The sequence below is a fragment of the Ambystoma mexicanum genome, chromosome 10, assembly GCF_040938575.1.
Source record: "Ambystoma mexicanum isolate Mex_15411 chromosome 10, UKY_AmexF1_1, whole genome shotgun sequence".
Taxonomy (NCBI): domain Eukaryota; kingdom Metazoa; phylum Chordata; class Amphibia; order Caudata; family Ambystomatidae; genus Ambystoma; species Ambystoma mexicanum.
In genome coordinates this window covers 1227321913-1227336955 of record NC_090932.1, presented here as the reverse complement: position 1 = coordinate 1227336955, position 15043 = coordinate 1227321913, and the positions used below count along the sequence as shown (strand labels likewise).

Here is a 15043-nt window from a genome sequence, read left to right as displayed (position 1 = left end):
TAAGACACAATGATCAACTTTTCCTTGGTTACATGGGCCATAAGTTTGTTATGGCAGTCACAAAACAAACCTTATCCAGGTGGATCATTTTAAGAATTTCTGAATGCTACAGATTAGCGGGAAAAGATCCTCCTGAGTGTTTCAGAGCTCATTCGACCAAGGGCATGGCTACTTCCTCTGCCTTACAGAGGGGAGTCCCAATTCAGGATATTTGTCCGGTGGCCACATGGTCCTCTGTGCACACATTCACCAAGCATTATATTGTGGACTCTTCCTCAGGCTGTGAAGGTGGTTTTGGGAAGGTGGTGTTACACACAAGTCAATAAGGAACTCCTAAATTCTTACTTGCAACTGAAAATTCTGATTCCCTCCTGCAAAAATGCAAACACTGCTTTCGGAGTTGACCAAAAGATGAGGAATACGTGGAAGGACACAATCCATTCAAAGAACAAGTTACTTAGCCATGGTAACATTCTTTTGATTGTATGTTCCTCCCAAGTATTCCTCATCGGTGAACGGAGGATAGCATATGGGCAACACGCTGGTCTTGGAAGCAAGACAACGCAGATCAACAGAGGTTCAAATCCTAGATCCGCGCTTAGAAACCGAACTCAAGTACGATATTAGGCGCGTTATAAAAAAACAATTGAAATTAAATTAAATAAATAAATTGCCCCTCCCAACCTACCCCACAGTAGAATTTCCCTGTTATTACAGTTTGCGTTCTTTCAGGGTGAGTAACTGTCTGACGTAAGATACATCCACGAGAAAATTGGGAAATAAGCATAGGAACGGAACTGAAGCCAACGGTCGCTGTGCACGCTATATACCAGTGATGACGTTGACATTGAGTCGACAGGCATTGACGCGCACCGCCCCCTGCTGGAAATACATTCTTTAGCAGCTAGAGCTGGATATGGAGATATCAAAAGATGAGGAATACGTGGGAGGAACATCCAATCAAAAGAACGTTACCATGGATAAGTAACTTGTTCTCCTGATACACTGTGTATATTGAGCTTCCTAAAATTCTTGGGCACATGAAATGAACAAACTCAGATTCATGTGATGAGAAATCGATTTGGCTGCTTGCGCACTTCACTGGCTTGTACTTCACAATTTAGGTTAATGCAAAAGATCTTGACACATCCATTGAGTTACGAGAAAAAGAAGACATATTTGTAGTGCCTTGACCTAGGATATTTTGAGACAATTTTTGCCATTTTTTATATTTATGTCAACATAAAGGAAATAAATAAATAAGTAAATTACAGAAATAAATATTGAAGAAATTAGTCTTCAGCCAAATGATATGTATATGTAGTTTAATTTTACAAAGGTTTTATTCAGATGTGATTGTGTAACTCTCAAACATGTTCACACACATGTACACACACACACACACACACACACACACACACACACACACACACACACACACACACACACACACACACACACACACACACACACACACACACACACACACACACACACACACACACACACACACACACACACACACACACACACACACACACACACACACACACACACACACACACACACACACACACACACACACACACTCTTTGTTTTATAAGTGTACCTTGTTGCGCAGCCTGTCTTTCAGCTCCTTACTGTTTTGGCAGTGAACGTAGGAACAGAGATTCCTGTCTCTATATGGCTCATAGGAAACCTTTTGGGCTCAGATTAAGAGAGCAAGCATGCACCTTTCTGTATTGGGCCCCAAATCAAACACCTTGAAGACCGACTATCGTCTTGGGCCTCACCAGTATTAAGTCTATTAGGATCAGATTACCTGCATAAAACAGTGTTTGAATAGATCACCCCCCTTAAAAAAAAGTAGGGGCATAGACTTCTCACCCAGGTCTTTGAATAATTCTAAACTGTATTCCTAAACAGAAATGGGGCTAAAATGAAACATTGATTTAATCCAATGCATGTTTCAATCCTTTCTACCCAGAGTTAGCCAATTGGACCGGTACACTCATCTGTGAATATAGAGATCTATTATCAATTTGTAATCAAACATTATGCATCCCTCATTCATGGAGTTTTGGCAAAAACCTACTCCTATTAAGTCAATGCAATGCAGACATCTACCAATGCATAGCAAAGATGTGACTTCTCTCCATATTTGCTCACTAAAACCTTTGCGGTCAAGCAGTTATACTGTGGCTATGCTTTTCTTTGAAAACTGAAAGTTGGTTTTATTTTATTTTATGATGTTTATAATGTGCCAAGTTACAACAGTACTGTATTAAAGCACAGGGTAGGTGTGAGGTCCTGCCATCTGCCAAGGGTGCAATGCCCTTGCTTTTTTTAAATTTTATTGAATAATAAAATGATGCAGGTAATTCCATTACAATCTCTGAAAGGGTAATCTGCTGATCAGATTCCCCTTTCCTAAGCTCCATGCAGAATGCATAGTGTGTATTTGTGGTCTGCTATATCAGTACCCTGATTCGCAGAGTCTGCTCTCGCTGTGGCACTGAGCAGGTGCAGAGGTCACAGATGCCCATTTGACGGCAGCAGTGACAGACACGTCTCTGGCGCTCAGTGGTGGCATTTAATATATGCGCCCCTGTACCAAACAGATGAACATCATAAGTAACCCATGATGGTGGCAGGATAATCTCTAAAATAAAATAAAATAAAATAAAGCTATGCCTGATCATGACCGCCACATCCCAATTGATATCGCACATATGATATCTTCTGTGAATCAGTTCTGCTGTGGAAGGTGATGTGTTTTCTGGTCAGCCGGATCTAGCCTGCCAAATGGCAGGACAGGAACCTGGAGGGGCGGACCTCCTCTTTGACCACTGGCAACACTCTCTGCCCGAGACAGCCACACAGCAAGCAGCTGTCCTGGGCCCGGCCATCAAAGGAGCCCACCCATTTAAAAGGAGTAGCCTCACACCAGGGTGCTGCTTCTCTAAAGGCATTGTTCGGAGTGAGACGGGAAAGGGGAGGGATTATGATAGGCATGAGGTTTCTGGTCCATGGAAGGAGACTTTCCACCATTTTGGTTCTCACTGTCTTTCTCTCTCTTTCCTGTCACCTCCACTTCATCTGGAGCAAAGCACTTGGGTGTGACATCTGAAGGCAATGTCCACTCCTTTCAAAAGCAGGGATTGGACCACTAAAGCAGGCTAGCTTTAGTCCAATCACCTTAGAACTTTTGCCTTTAAAAGAAGAGGTCTCACACCCCTTTTCAGTTTCTCTCAGATCCTCTTGGATCCTTTAAAGCCGCAGATTTGCTCTGAAGATCTCACTGGACTTCCTTTGGGAAAGTTGCACTTTCATACAACTGAGATGAAGAAAGAATCATCCAAGACAGAAGGAATATCTGTTCCCTATGGACTCCCGGGGCACATTGGGAGTGACCTCTGCTGTGGATTAGGACCCCCCTCTCTGTACCAGAATCTCCTGAGCTCGGAGAGCAGAACCTGAATGGAACCATCCTATCCTCGAGTCTCCCTGAGTGGGCCTCACAGCAACCAGAGGAACAGACCAGCCGAAGCTCCATGTTCTACCGCACCGAACCGGTCGCTCCATGTTTACCGCACCTGGCACAAGAGGAAAGTCAGCAACACTGGTTGCTGCGCTCACCCACCACTTCGTTCTTGCTTGCACTTTGAATCAGCCCAAAGCGACCACTCAATGCTGGGACCTGAAATGAATCACTGGAATCACATGCTGACTCTAACTGGGGGATACAACCACGGCTCTACCCAGCTTGCTCTTGATCTGCCGCCTCTTCAATCGCACATAAATGCACCCAAGATCACTGCTTCGACGACCATCTCCTGCCGACTTGAAACACTCTTAATGAAAGATGCTGTCACAAAGGTCGCACAGGTTTCCACGGGGCAGGCGCCGGGCCCTGGTTTACGGACACTGGAGCAGTCTTCATCACTGATTATTACGATTAGTCGCTGATTCTACTGAAAAGAACTGATCCTCGACACCAGCAGTGCATGTACACTGGGATGACTTTAAACAGACAAATAGCCGGCCCTCTCCTCCAAGGCCCACGGGAACAAGGCTGGAGCCTGTTCTCTGCCTGTGAGTTGCTGAGGAATCCATCCGATGAGCAGGAGCTCATCATACGAGGCCCCGACACTGCAGGAGCAGCGGGCCTGGCCACGAAGCCATCCGCGATCAGCTGCTGTGAACCGGTAAGCGCTGCCTCATCGCGCTCATCTTTTCTGGCCATCATAGTTCGAATCTGCTAATTCTCTGATTAAATGCACATAAGTGCTCCGAGTTGCCACATTAAGGTCCCAGGCAACCTGCACCTGCCCCGCACCCGCAAGAGCACGCTTTGCCCCATAGCCTGCACTGAGGTACACGAGGTACCCCCTTCCAAGATGGCCACCGCATTTAGGCTTGGTCCTCTCTGTGCCCTACCAGGCATACAGCAGTAGCCTCGCCTCGCCTGATTGGCTACAGCGACCATAACCCCTGCCATTGGGCGCCGGCAGGCGAAGCCGGCACTCTCCTCCAAGGCCCACGGGAACAAGGCTGGAGCCTGTTCTCTGCCTGTTTACTGCCGACTCTGCCGTCTGCCAGACCCCCTGGACCACCACATTCACCTGTTAAGGTAACACAGCGCCTACAATATCAACGCTCCGCTGAACCCATAACACATCTGCCCCTCACATATCACTTTGGAACCTTATCTCCTTCAGACATTGCATTGTGTTGTGCCCTATGGTCGCCCCAGACCTCATTTGTTTTTGTGTTGTGCCCTATGGTCGCCCCAGACCCCTACTGCATTGTGTTGTGCCCTATGGTCGCCCCAGACCTCATTTGATTTTGTGTTGTGCCCTATGGTCGCCCCAGACCTCATTTGATTTTGTGTTGTGCCCTATGGTCGCCCCAGACCTCATTTGATTTTGTGTTGTGCCCTATGGTCGCCCCAGACCTCATTTGATTTTGTGTTGTGCCCTATGGTCGCCCCAGACCCCTACTGCATTGTGTTGTGCCCTATGGTCGCCCCAGACCTCATTTGATTTTGTGTTGTGCCCTATGGTCGCCCCAGACCTCATTTGATTTTGTGTTGTGCCCTATGGTCGCCCCAGACCCCTACTGCATTGTGTTGTGCCCTATGGTCGCCCCAGACCTCATTTGATTTTGTGTTGTGCCCTATGGTCGCCCCAGACCCCTACTGCATTGTGTTGTGCCCTATGGTCGCCCCAGACCTCATTTGATTTTGTGTTGTGCCCTATGGTCGCCCCAGACCTCATTTGTTTTTGTGTTGTGCCCTATGGTCGCCCCAGACCCCTACTGCATTGTGTTGTGCCCTATGGTCGCCCCAGACCTCATTTGATTTTGTGTTGTGCCCTATGGTCGCCCCAGACCTCATTTGATTTTGTGTTGTGCCCTATGGTCGCCCCAGACCTCATTTGATTTTGTGTTGTGCCCTATGGTCGCCCCAGACCCCTACTGCATTGTGTTGTGCCCTATGGTCGCCCCAGACCTCATTTGATTTTGTGTTGTGCCCTATGGTCGCCCCAGACCTCATTTGATTTTGTGTTGTGCCCTATGGTCGCCCCAGACCCCTACTGCATTGTGTTGTGCCCTATGGTCGCCCCAGACCTCATTTGATTTTGTGTTGTGCCCTATGGTCGCCCCAGACCTCATTTGTTTTTGTGTTGTGCCCTATGGTCGCCCCAGACCCCTACTGCATTGTGTTGTGCCCTATGGTCGCCCCAGACCTCATTTGATTTTGTGTTGTGCTCTATGGTCGCCCCAGACCTCATTTGATTTTGTGTTGTGCCCTATGGTCGCCCCAGACCTCATTTGATTTTGTGTTGTGCCCTATGGTCGCCCCAGACCCCTACTGCATTGTGTTGTGCCCTATGGTCGCCCCAGACCTCATTTGATTTTGTGTTGTGCCCTATGGTCGCTCCAGACCCCTACTGCATTGTGTTGTGCCCTATGGTCGCCCCAGACCTCATTTGATTTTGTGTTGTGCCCTATGGTCGCCCCAGACCTCATTTGATTTTGTGTTGTGCCCTATGGTCGCCCCAGACCCCTACTGCATTGGGTTGTGCCCTATGGTCGCCCCAGACCTCATTTGATTTTGTGTTGTGCCCTATGGTCGCCCCAGACCTCATTTGATTTTGTGTTGTGCCCTATGGTCGCCCCAGACCTCTGACTTTAGTGCTTTTTGAATGTAGAAACGGTTGTCTGGACGCATGATGAAACCTCGGGTTGTGTAAACATCTGAAGTTGGACTTTAGTTCCATTTGCTCCTGAAAATATGTGACTACCTATCCTTCATGACACATTCTTACTGCTTAGGAAATACACAACGAGATGATGCTTGGGTTTCGCCAAAATGACCGAAAATAAATTACTGAATGGGAGTGTGGTCCAATTTCAGCCGTACGAAAGGTTTGCATAGTGATCAAGGGCAGTGGGTGGTCCGGGGGGTTTCCCCCGCACCCTTGTTTACTATAATGTCCGCAGGGGTCTGCACGGGTGTCCCCCAAAGGCGTTTGTGTGAAGTAAAACATTTTTTTATTGAATGGGAACATGCATTGCAGGGACACAGCAAGTCGGGGGCCCATTTGCCTTTGCAAGGTAAGGGCGGGGGGTGGGTGGGAGTGGGTAATGTATTTGATTTGAGTTGTTTTACCGTAACAACCAAACCGTATTTTCGGCCAAAACCACTGTTTCATTCGGCCGCGGTTTGTTGGGTTACGGTAAAACAACTCAAATTCAAAATGCTTTCCTCGTGTGCATCCAATGCCACATACTCCATTCGCCTCTGTAGGGACATCGCCCTGACAATATGCATCACAATAATGTGTGAAGTGGTCTATTCACTTAAAGATGAGTGGGATTATTGTGATTAGAATAGTTGACATTGTATCTATTGAAAAACACAATGAACCCAGCAAAAGATAGTGACTATATAAATAAAACAAACCTCAACTTGAATTGTCTCTTCTTACTCAATTGCTCTTCGTATATTATTTCTGAAATCAATGGAATACATTCTCGAGCCCTCAGAAAAATGAGAATATGATTGAGTTCAACATGTATTTCAAACCTGCAGGGTTCACACAGATCCCTGCAATAGGTGCAAAACCAACTAATGTGTCCTATTGACTAGAGTACAGCTTAAGGAACCAGAACGGTGGCAAGGGCAGTGCGGCCAGTAAATTCCAAGTGGGCCGAGTAACCCAATAGTGAGTGACTGTGCTTTTAAAGGGCACTACAATCTAGGGGTAGTCAGAGTGACTGTGCACAATAGTGCTAATTGTTCCAAGGATTTATTGTGTTTTACTTCTATTTCAGGAGGGCCCAGCAAGACCAGCCTGAGCATCTCTCCAAACAGGACACTTCCCAACGGCACATTGTACACACCCACCAACTCCATTCTTTACTTTTCCTGTGCGACAGATGCGTATCCAGTGCCCAGCATGGAGTGGTCGTACTACTCACCAATTGGAACCCCACCAGAGACTTTTTCCAGGGAAAATGAAACTGTCCTCAATTTCACCTTGTTCCATATAGGACCCACATTCCAGGGGAACTACTCATGTGCAGTCAAGAACTGGCTCAACCTTCGGAAGCAGGAACTTGCTGTTGAACTTCTGATTTACTGTGAGTAGAAGGGTTTAGAAGACCTGACTGAACAATGGAACAAAATGTTACGTTAATAACATTGCTTCTCAATTCTTCTCCTTCTTATTAACTGTTAACACCTCATTACACTGATATCAATTTGGACAGCACTGTGAAACTCAGAAAAGAAACCTAATTAAATCAGATTTTTAGGGAAGCCTTTGGCTGGCATCCGTTCAGGGTACCAGATAATATGATATCCCCAATGTTTTATCCCACAAAGATATGTCAATAATGCATTTCTCTGTTCACTCATTTCAAAGTCTTACATACTTACCCCTTCATCCACTGCTTCATTCACCCATTTACTCAAAAACAGTTCTACTATCAACTCATTGTTCAGCTGACTTTACTTTATCACCATGCATTTTGCTTTCTGCAACCCTACATTTTGAGTCAGCTATGCTCTGGTTGCATACAACTTGAAACGTAAGCCTTTGTCTTATTTTAAGCCTTGCATGTCCAGGAATTGGCTCAGTCAACGGTTGAGTAAGTTATTGTTGGAACTTTAGTGACATGAAATCGACATTACTAAATGTATGTATCCTTGTGTTTGACTTTGATTGTTTTTACTGAAAAATACAAAGAATGAGTTAAGAAAAGAACTCCAGTTCCAAGAAAACACTTCACTTTTGGTTCTCCTGAGATTGTTCAACACCACACACATTGCCTGGTGTAATCTAAGAACCACAACTCCCAACCAACCATTCTGAGTAATTATGTCTCTGTCTCTGTCTCTCTCTCTGTCTCTGTCTCTGTCTCATTCTCTCTCTCACACTCTCTCTCTCTATCTATCTTTCACTGTAGCATTCTTCATATGTGGAATGCACACTTAGAATTTAGAATGAGAATGTGGGGAAACCTTGTTAGCTCCAGAGCACAAGGTCAGTTGAAAGGAGCCTTTGATAGGAGCGGTGGAGTGTACATATGAACTCCAAATCCAACAATAAAGAAGTTACTATCTGTACCAGTGTGGAGGATAATTTCCATGGTGACATGGATACTCCACAGCAACCCCACTGAGTAGCTGTGGTGCCAGACCCAAGTGGTGCTGAAGCGACAACACTTAAGGTTAGAGCGCTCCTCCCGCGATTATGCGAATATAATTCAGTGACCCTCAAGTTAATCTCAGTGGGAGCCAGCGTCCTGTCCACTTTGAAATTAAGAAGGCCCAGTGGGAATCAGCACCTCGCGCAGCTACACTAATAGTTGCATCCCAAGCCCCAATGCATGCGCTGCCTGGTTGCCCTGACAACCTCTTACAAAGACAAACTTAGAGAACCTCCTCTGTGCGTTTATGGCAGGCATCCATTGATGCCACACAACGCAATATAAGGACAACCACCGATGTGCTAGAGGAAAACACCTACTGACGTCGGGTTACGGCACGTAATCTTCAGTTACCTGGGCAATGATCTCAACAAATAGTAATGACTACGCCCGTCCTGATTGGCCAAAGGCAGTCAATAAAAGGCAATGGGCCTCATTACGACTATGGCAAGGGCAATTACTGGGGCATTCCGGCCCCGCCAGACCCAGTAATTGCCCATTGCCGGGTGCTGGTTTTTATTACTCCCCATTCCCATTGAGCCCCATGGGGCTCAATGGGAATGGGGAGGCCGATAGCGCTGGTGCCATTAATAACGGTGCCAACGCTACCGGGTAGGTCTGCTCATTGGTGCCGTTCTGCATGGCAGGTCTGACCTGCTGGGCTGACAGGCACCCACGGGCAGACCTCGTAGTTTGGTGGTCCAGTAACTACGCTACCGGCAAGCTTACCGGTACCATAGTTACCGGACCGGCAAACTTATAATGAGGCCCAATGTCCGCTCACATTGCCCAGGATATAACAAGAAGCAGATACTCACATGCACGCCAGGCAGTACTATACAATAACTAAAACGTTCTACAGCCTCTTAAGCCAGAGACTCTAATGCATGCATAACTGTGTTTCACAACATTAAAGCATTCTCAGTCCCCAGTGAGAAGTGCCACATTGGTTATAACGCGCAACGTTACAAAGGACAAAGGACCATTCAGTACACTACCAATAAAAACATTCTGAGTGCCCATTGAGAAATGCCACATCAGTAATAACGTACCACGTTATAAAGGATAAAGGACTATTCAGTGTAATACCATGGCATTAATAAGAACAAAACTTCACAAATCAACCCCCAAGCATTCAGAGGAACAAATCATGACAGGTGTTAATGGAGATCACAAACACGCCGGATCATAATGACACTCATCCTCTAGTGTTCAAAGATAAATACACTGGATCATCAGTCATTATTTAAACTTCAGTATCAGTAATTGTGTTATCATCAAACATCTCAACCGAACTCCCTGTAAGCAAATAAAGGCACCTTCAACAATTGCAAATGGCTATACAAGGAGTACCACCTCCAAATTACTTTTTGGAAGTGCAAGGGGGAGGCAAGCATCCCCTGTAAAAGGTGGAAAAGAAGATTTGACCATTATGTATTGGCTATACATGGTGTACATTTTTTGGGAGAGAGAAAGAAATGTTTGCTTATGCACTGTCTGGGTAACTACGGTCAGGAACAATTTGAAAACCTGCCACCATTATCTGAAGATGAATACAATGTACTATCAGAATATGAGAAATGCATAAAGATACTGGATAAACACTACGAGAAGTGCGTAGACATTCTTCTGGAGCGATATCACTTTGGTAAAAGAAAGCAGTCAAGAGATGAATCTGTATATCACAGCGCTGAGAGGAATAGCAGCTTCATGCAAATTTGGGGACATGTTAAATGAAAGGCTACAAGACCACTGTATGCTTGAGTGCAGTAATGAAAAAGAAAGAGAAGCATTATGGGCCAGAAGCAAACCCACCATTGATGAAGTCATAAGTGTAGCAAAGGAAGTAGAACATACACACCAGTGTGTCAAGGAATTGGAGAAAAGGAGTGAACAAGATGAAGGGAAAAAAGATCTAGAACAAGTTATGGAAATATCTGCTGTACAGACAAATAAATATGAGAACAGGAAACAATAACAAGAAAGAAAGTGGGAAGAAAAGGTATGTAAATTAGAGACAAAAAGTAGGAAACCGAATAAAAGGGTACTTTCGTTGTCACAGCCCCTCCCATCTTGCAAGCAGTGACAAGTGCAGAGTGATCAAAGCCTAGTGCAAAAGATGCAATAGACTTGGACATCTCACCTCATGTTGTAGAACCAAAAGGGAACACATAGCTTGTGTTGATGAACTATGTGAGAACATGGCGGACTGCACTTGCCTTATTGACTTTAACCTCTGATGATGTTGCCACTGTTCAAGATGATGACGCAGATACTGAGAACCCCATGTCTATTATCGAGATTGAAGTGATAAACCTTGCCATGGTGATAGACTAAGGGGCGAAGTACACATTATTGCCTTGACATATTTTCGAGAGCAAACTACAAAAGAATGTTTCCCTTAATGTGGTCAATGTAACAAACAATAGGGGAGCCCCTGTGTGCAAGTGTGAGTGGGGGCAAAGTATGTTGTTTTTACAAAAAACGATAAAAGGGTACTCACACTTGAGACAGTCCTAAATTCTGTCCAACATTCAAGTTAAATCTCCATAGTAGTTTAAAGGCTAGTGTTTGCGGGGCAAATCACTAAGGATACAACAAGGAAGAAGTCTGAGAAGTGCTAACGATACATTTATTGTTGAAAGCACAGTTTTTTGAGATTTTACACAATTTCTTAAACAAAAGATAAGTAGAATAGAGCAATTGAACAGATGAAGAGAAACAGAACATTCATCACAAATACATCAAGTGCAAGAGAATGGATAACGTATTAATCACATCAAAATAAAACAATTCTTACAGGCTACCCATAGTTCCTGCAACATAAGGCCTTCCAGGGTGTATAAAAAATTACCCTGGTAGGTATACAAAAAGAATATTATTTTAGCTGAGTTTGCATATTTCTCTGCCCTTAATGTGGTCGACATAAGACCAGTTGCATATGGGGGAAAGAGAATTGGTTCAGAGGGATGGTTCTGGGATGTTATGAAATTCAGAGCTGGGTCTGCTAAAGGTAAACTATATGTCTAGAAGAAAGGGAGTGACCCACTGTTACGTTGGACACACCAAAAAAGGCTTAAGATAAAGCTGGATCTCAATGCTGAAGACAGTGTATATGCCATAAAAACTATGAACGATTTGTCACATATTGCTGTATTTTGGGGTGAACTAGGTAGTTTCAAGGGATTCATGCACAAAATTAGAATAAAACCAGATTCAATTCCAGTTATGCAAAATCTGAGAAGTGTACCGTTAGCCATTAGAGCTGCAGTAAAGGAAGAACTGTTAACAATGGAAGTAATTATAATGCACCACGTTACAAAGGATAAAGGACCATTCAGTGCAATACCAATTAAAACATTTTCTGTGCCCATTGAGAAATGCCACATCGGTAATAACGCACCACGTTATAAAGGATAAAAGACTATTCAGTGTAATACCATTGCCTTAATAAGAACAAAACTTCACAAACCAATCTCTCAAGCATTCAAAGGAACACATCATGACAGGTGTTAATAGAGAAGGTGTTACTGGAAGTAATTGAAAGAATAGAAGCAGCTGAGTGGGTTTCCCCTTTAGTTGTGGTACATAAGGCTAATGGTAAACTCAGTTTGTGTATTGACATAATACCGGACAGACATCTTTTGCCCAATATTACTGAGATGTTAGGAACCATTAAAGAAGCCAAAGTGATGAGCATGTTACATTTAAAAGTCTGCTTATCACCAGATTGTACTTCATCCGTCTTCGAGAAATACAACAGCATTCATTATACCAGAAGGATTATTTCAATGCAAACGCATGCCTTTTGGTCTAATATCAGTTACTGCGGTTTTCCAACGCATCGTGTATCAACTGTTTCATTCCATGGAGGGTGTTCTGTGCTTCCAAGATGATGTGTTGGTGTATGTGTGTTGGTGTATGGCAAAGATCATGAAGAGCATGATAAGAGATTGAGAGAAGTATTGGATATTTTTATGAAAGCAGGTTTAACACTGAGTAAAGACAAATGTAAATTTAGTAAAACCTTTATCCAATATTTGGGCCATACCATATCAGAAAAAGGTATTGAGCCAAAGGCTGATTTAGTAAACAATATTGTGAGTTTCCCCATTCAGTCAGACAAAGAGAAAGTAGTGTCCTTCCTAAGCATGGCTGAATACTATTCCAAATGTGTGCCACAGCTAGCAAGCAAATCCATTCCATGAGAAACCTGGTCGAGAAAGGAGTGAGATTCCATTGGAGTAAACAGTGCAAGGAGGAATTTCAGGAGATTAAATCAGCTTTCACAAAAACTCCCACTTTAACCAATTTTGACTCTAGAAGAAACACCATAATAACCACTGATGCGAGCAAACATGGGTTAGGTGCTGTTTTATCACAGATAGGTGAGAGAGAGAGGAATACACTGTTGCTTTTGCCTTCAGGGTTTTAAGAACTGCAGAGAAGAATTACTCTACGATAGAGAAAGATTTACCAGCTATCAAATGGGCGATACAGAAGTTTTGACCTTTCCTTTGGGGTGTAAAGTTTACCATTAGATCTGATCATAAACCTCTGAGAGAGATTCTTACAACAAAAGGACTAGATAAAGTGTCATCTAGGATCCAGAAGTGGGTAGCCAATTTACAAGACTACAACTGGGAAATTGAATATCTGCAAGGTATTAAGTCTCTCCAGGTTGACTAATGTGGTAGAAGATGAAGCTGATGATGACAAGAGACAAGAAATGAAACACGATTGCATGTTTGCAAGACGGAAGAGAGAGAAAGAGACAAAATAAGTGGATGGGAGAATCCTATTCGTGATTAGAGTAAAGTGGAGGAAGAGCAAGAATTCCTATAAGAAATTGGGAATCTGCAGCAAGAACCAGTAAAGGTCCAAGAATCATTACAAGGAAAGAGAGGGTACTCTCCCCAACTAAAGAAGATTTTTAAGATCGACACAAGACACATTCCCCTGAAGAATGTCCTATATTGCTGTACAAAAAGGACAGAAACTTGTACAAGTCGGTTTTTTTAGACATACCAATAAGAAACAAGCTGAAATTAGTGAGGCATTGGAATCAAAGTGTTAGTTGGTTACACATTGTTGATTCTTTAAGAATTACTGTACTACGACTCACTCATGGTGTTTCTACTTGTTTTAGCGTTTTGTATGTGTGTTATGTACTGTGATCATTTTTATGATTGTTTTATGAAATTTGTTGTTTGATTACTAATAAAATGTGTGATAATTATTAAGATGTTCCACTTGATGTGGGAAGAGTGAAGGGGGACACCGTAATAGCAAATAGGACTTATTTTTGTATATAGACAAAATAGAGTGATCAAAGACAGTATTAAGGGTTGCCATTTCAGAAGGAGGTGATTGGAAGAAGGCTGCAGAAGATACAGTACTAGCATACAGATTCACTCCTCATGTAACTACGGGTATATCTCCATTCGAAATGCTAAGAGGAAGGAAACCCAACACTAGAGTTTGCCCAGGGTGGTTGGGTAGAGCATGTCAGAAAAGCATTGGTATGGATACCATCAAAGAGAGGATTAGCAATAGACAGATGGGCAACAAAACCAATTTTGACATAAGTAAAGTGACCAAACAATGCATAGTAAAGGAAGGAGATTTGGTGCGTATAAAGTTTCCTAGTTACTGGGTAGAAGGCGGTTTAAAGTGGTCACAACTTATGAAGGTCATTAAAAGGTTATATAGCACTGTGAAAGTGTCAGATGGACGGGTGTGGAATGTTAATAGTGTGTGCAGGTATATAAGGGAGTCTGAATAAATTGCAGGAGAGAGGAGAAGAGAATCATCATGTCATGTACAAGGAGAGTTGTAGAATTCATAGAAGAGAACTTCCCATTAGGAAATGTGGGGGACCATCCTATTTCAAAGATTATGTTGAATAAATTCACTGTTGAAATGTGTGTAGATGTATTCTAGCTCTGCTACAATCCTCATGCATACAGTTCATGGTTTACATTCAAATGTCATCTGTGATGTATTAATGTAGTATAGGTTTTATTTTACATATATTCTTCAAATGCTACTTTATTGTTACATCAATTTATTTAGACTTTGGTTTACATTCATTTCCCAAATGTTACTTTAACTCAATGTTAATTGTAGTGTAATGTCTTTTCAAGTTACCAGGTCTTGTGCTCCAATATAATTGTGTTTCGCCTTGTGGAGAAAAGGAGTATGTGTAGCATTCTTCATATGTGGAATGCACATTTAGAACGAGATGCACACGTAGAATTTAGAACAAGACTGTGGGGAAACCTTGTTAGCTCCAGAGCTCCAGGTCAGTTGAAAGGAGCTT

At 43.4% G+C, this 15043-nt stretch overlaps 1 protein-coding gene across 1 annotated transcript in view; it reads left to right on the top strand.

Moving 5' to 3' along the window:
- VSIG10 (V-set and immunoglobulin domain containing 10) overlaps positions 1-15043 on the top strand; it is a 323261-nt gene that overhangs the window by 193385 nt on the left and 114833 nt on the right. Inside the window, exon 3 of the mRNA XM_069620264.1 lies at positions 7342-7650. Within this exon, the coding sequence (XP_069476365.1) occupies positions 7342-7650 (309 nt within the window). The remainder of the gene's footprint in view (positions 1-7341; positions 7651-15043) is intronic.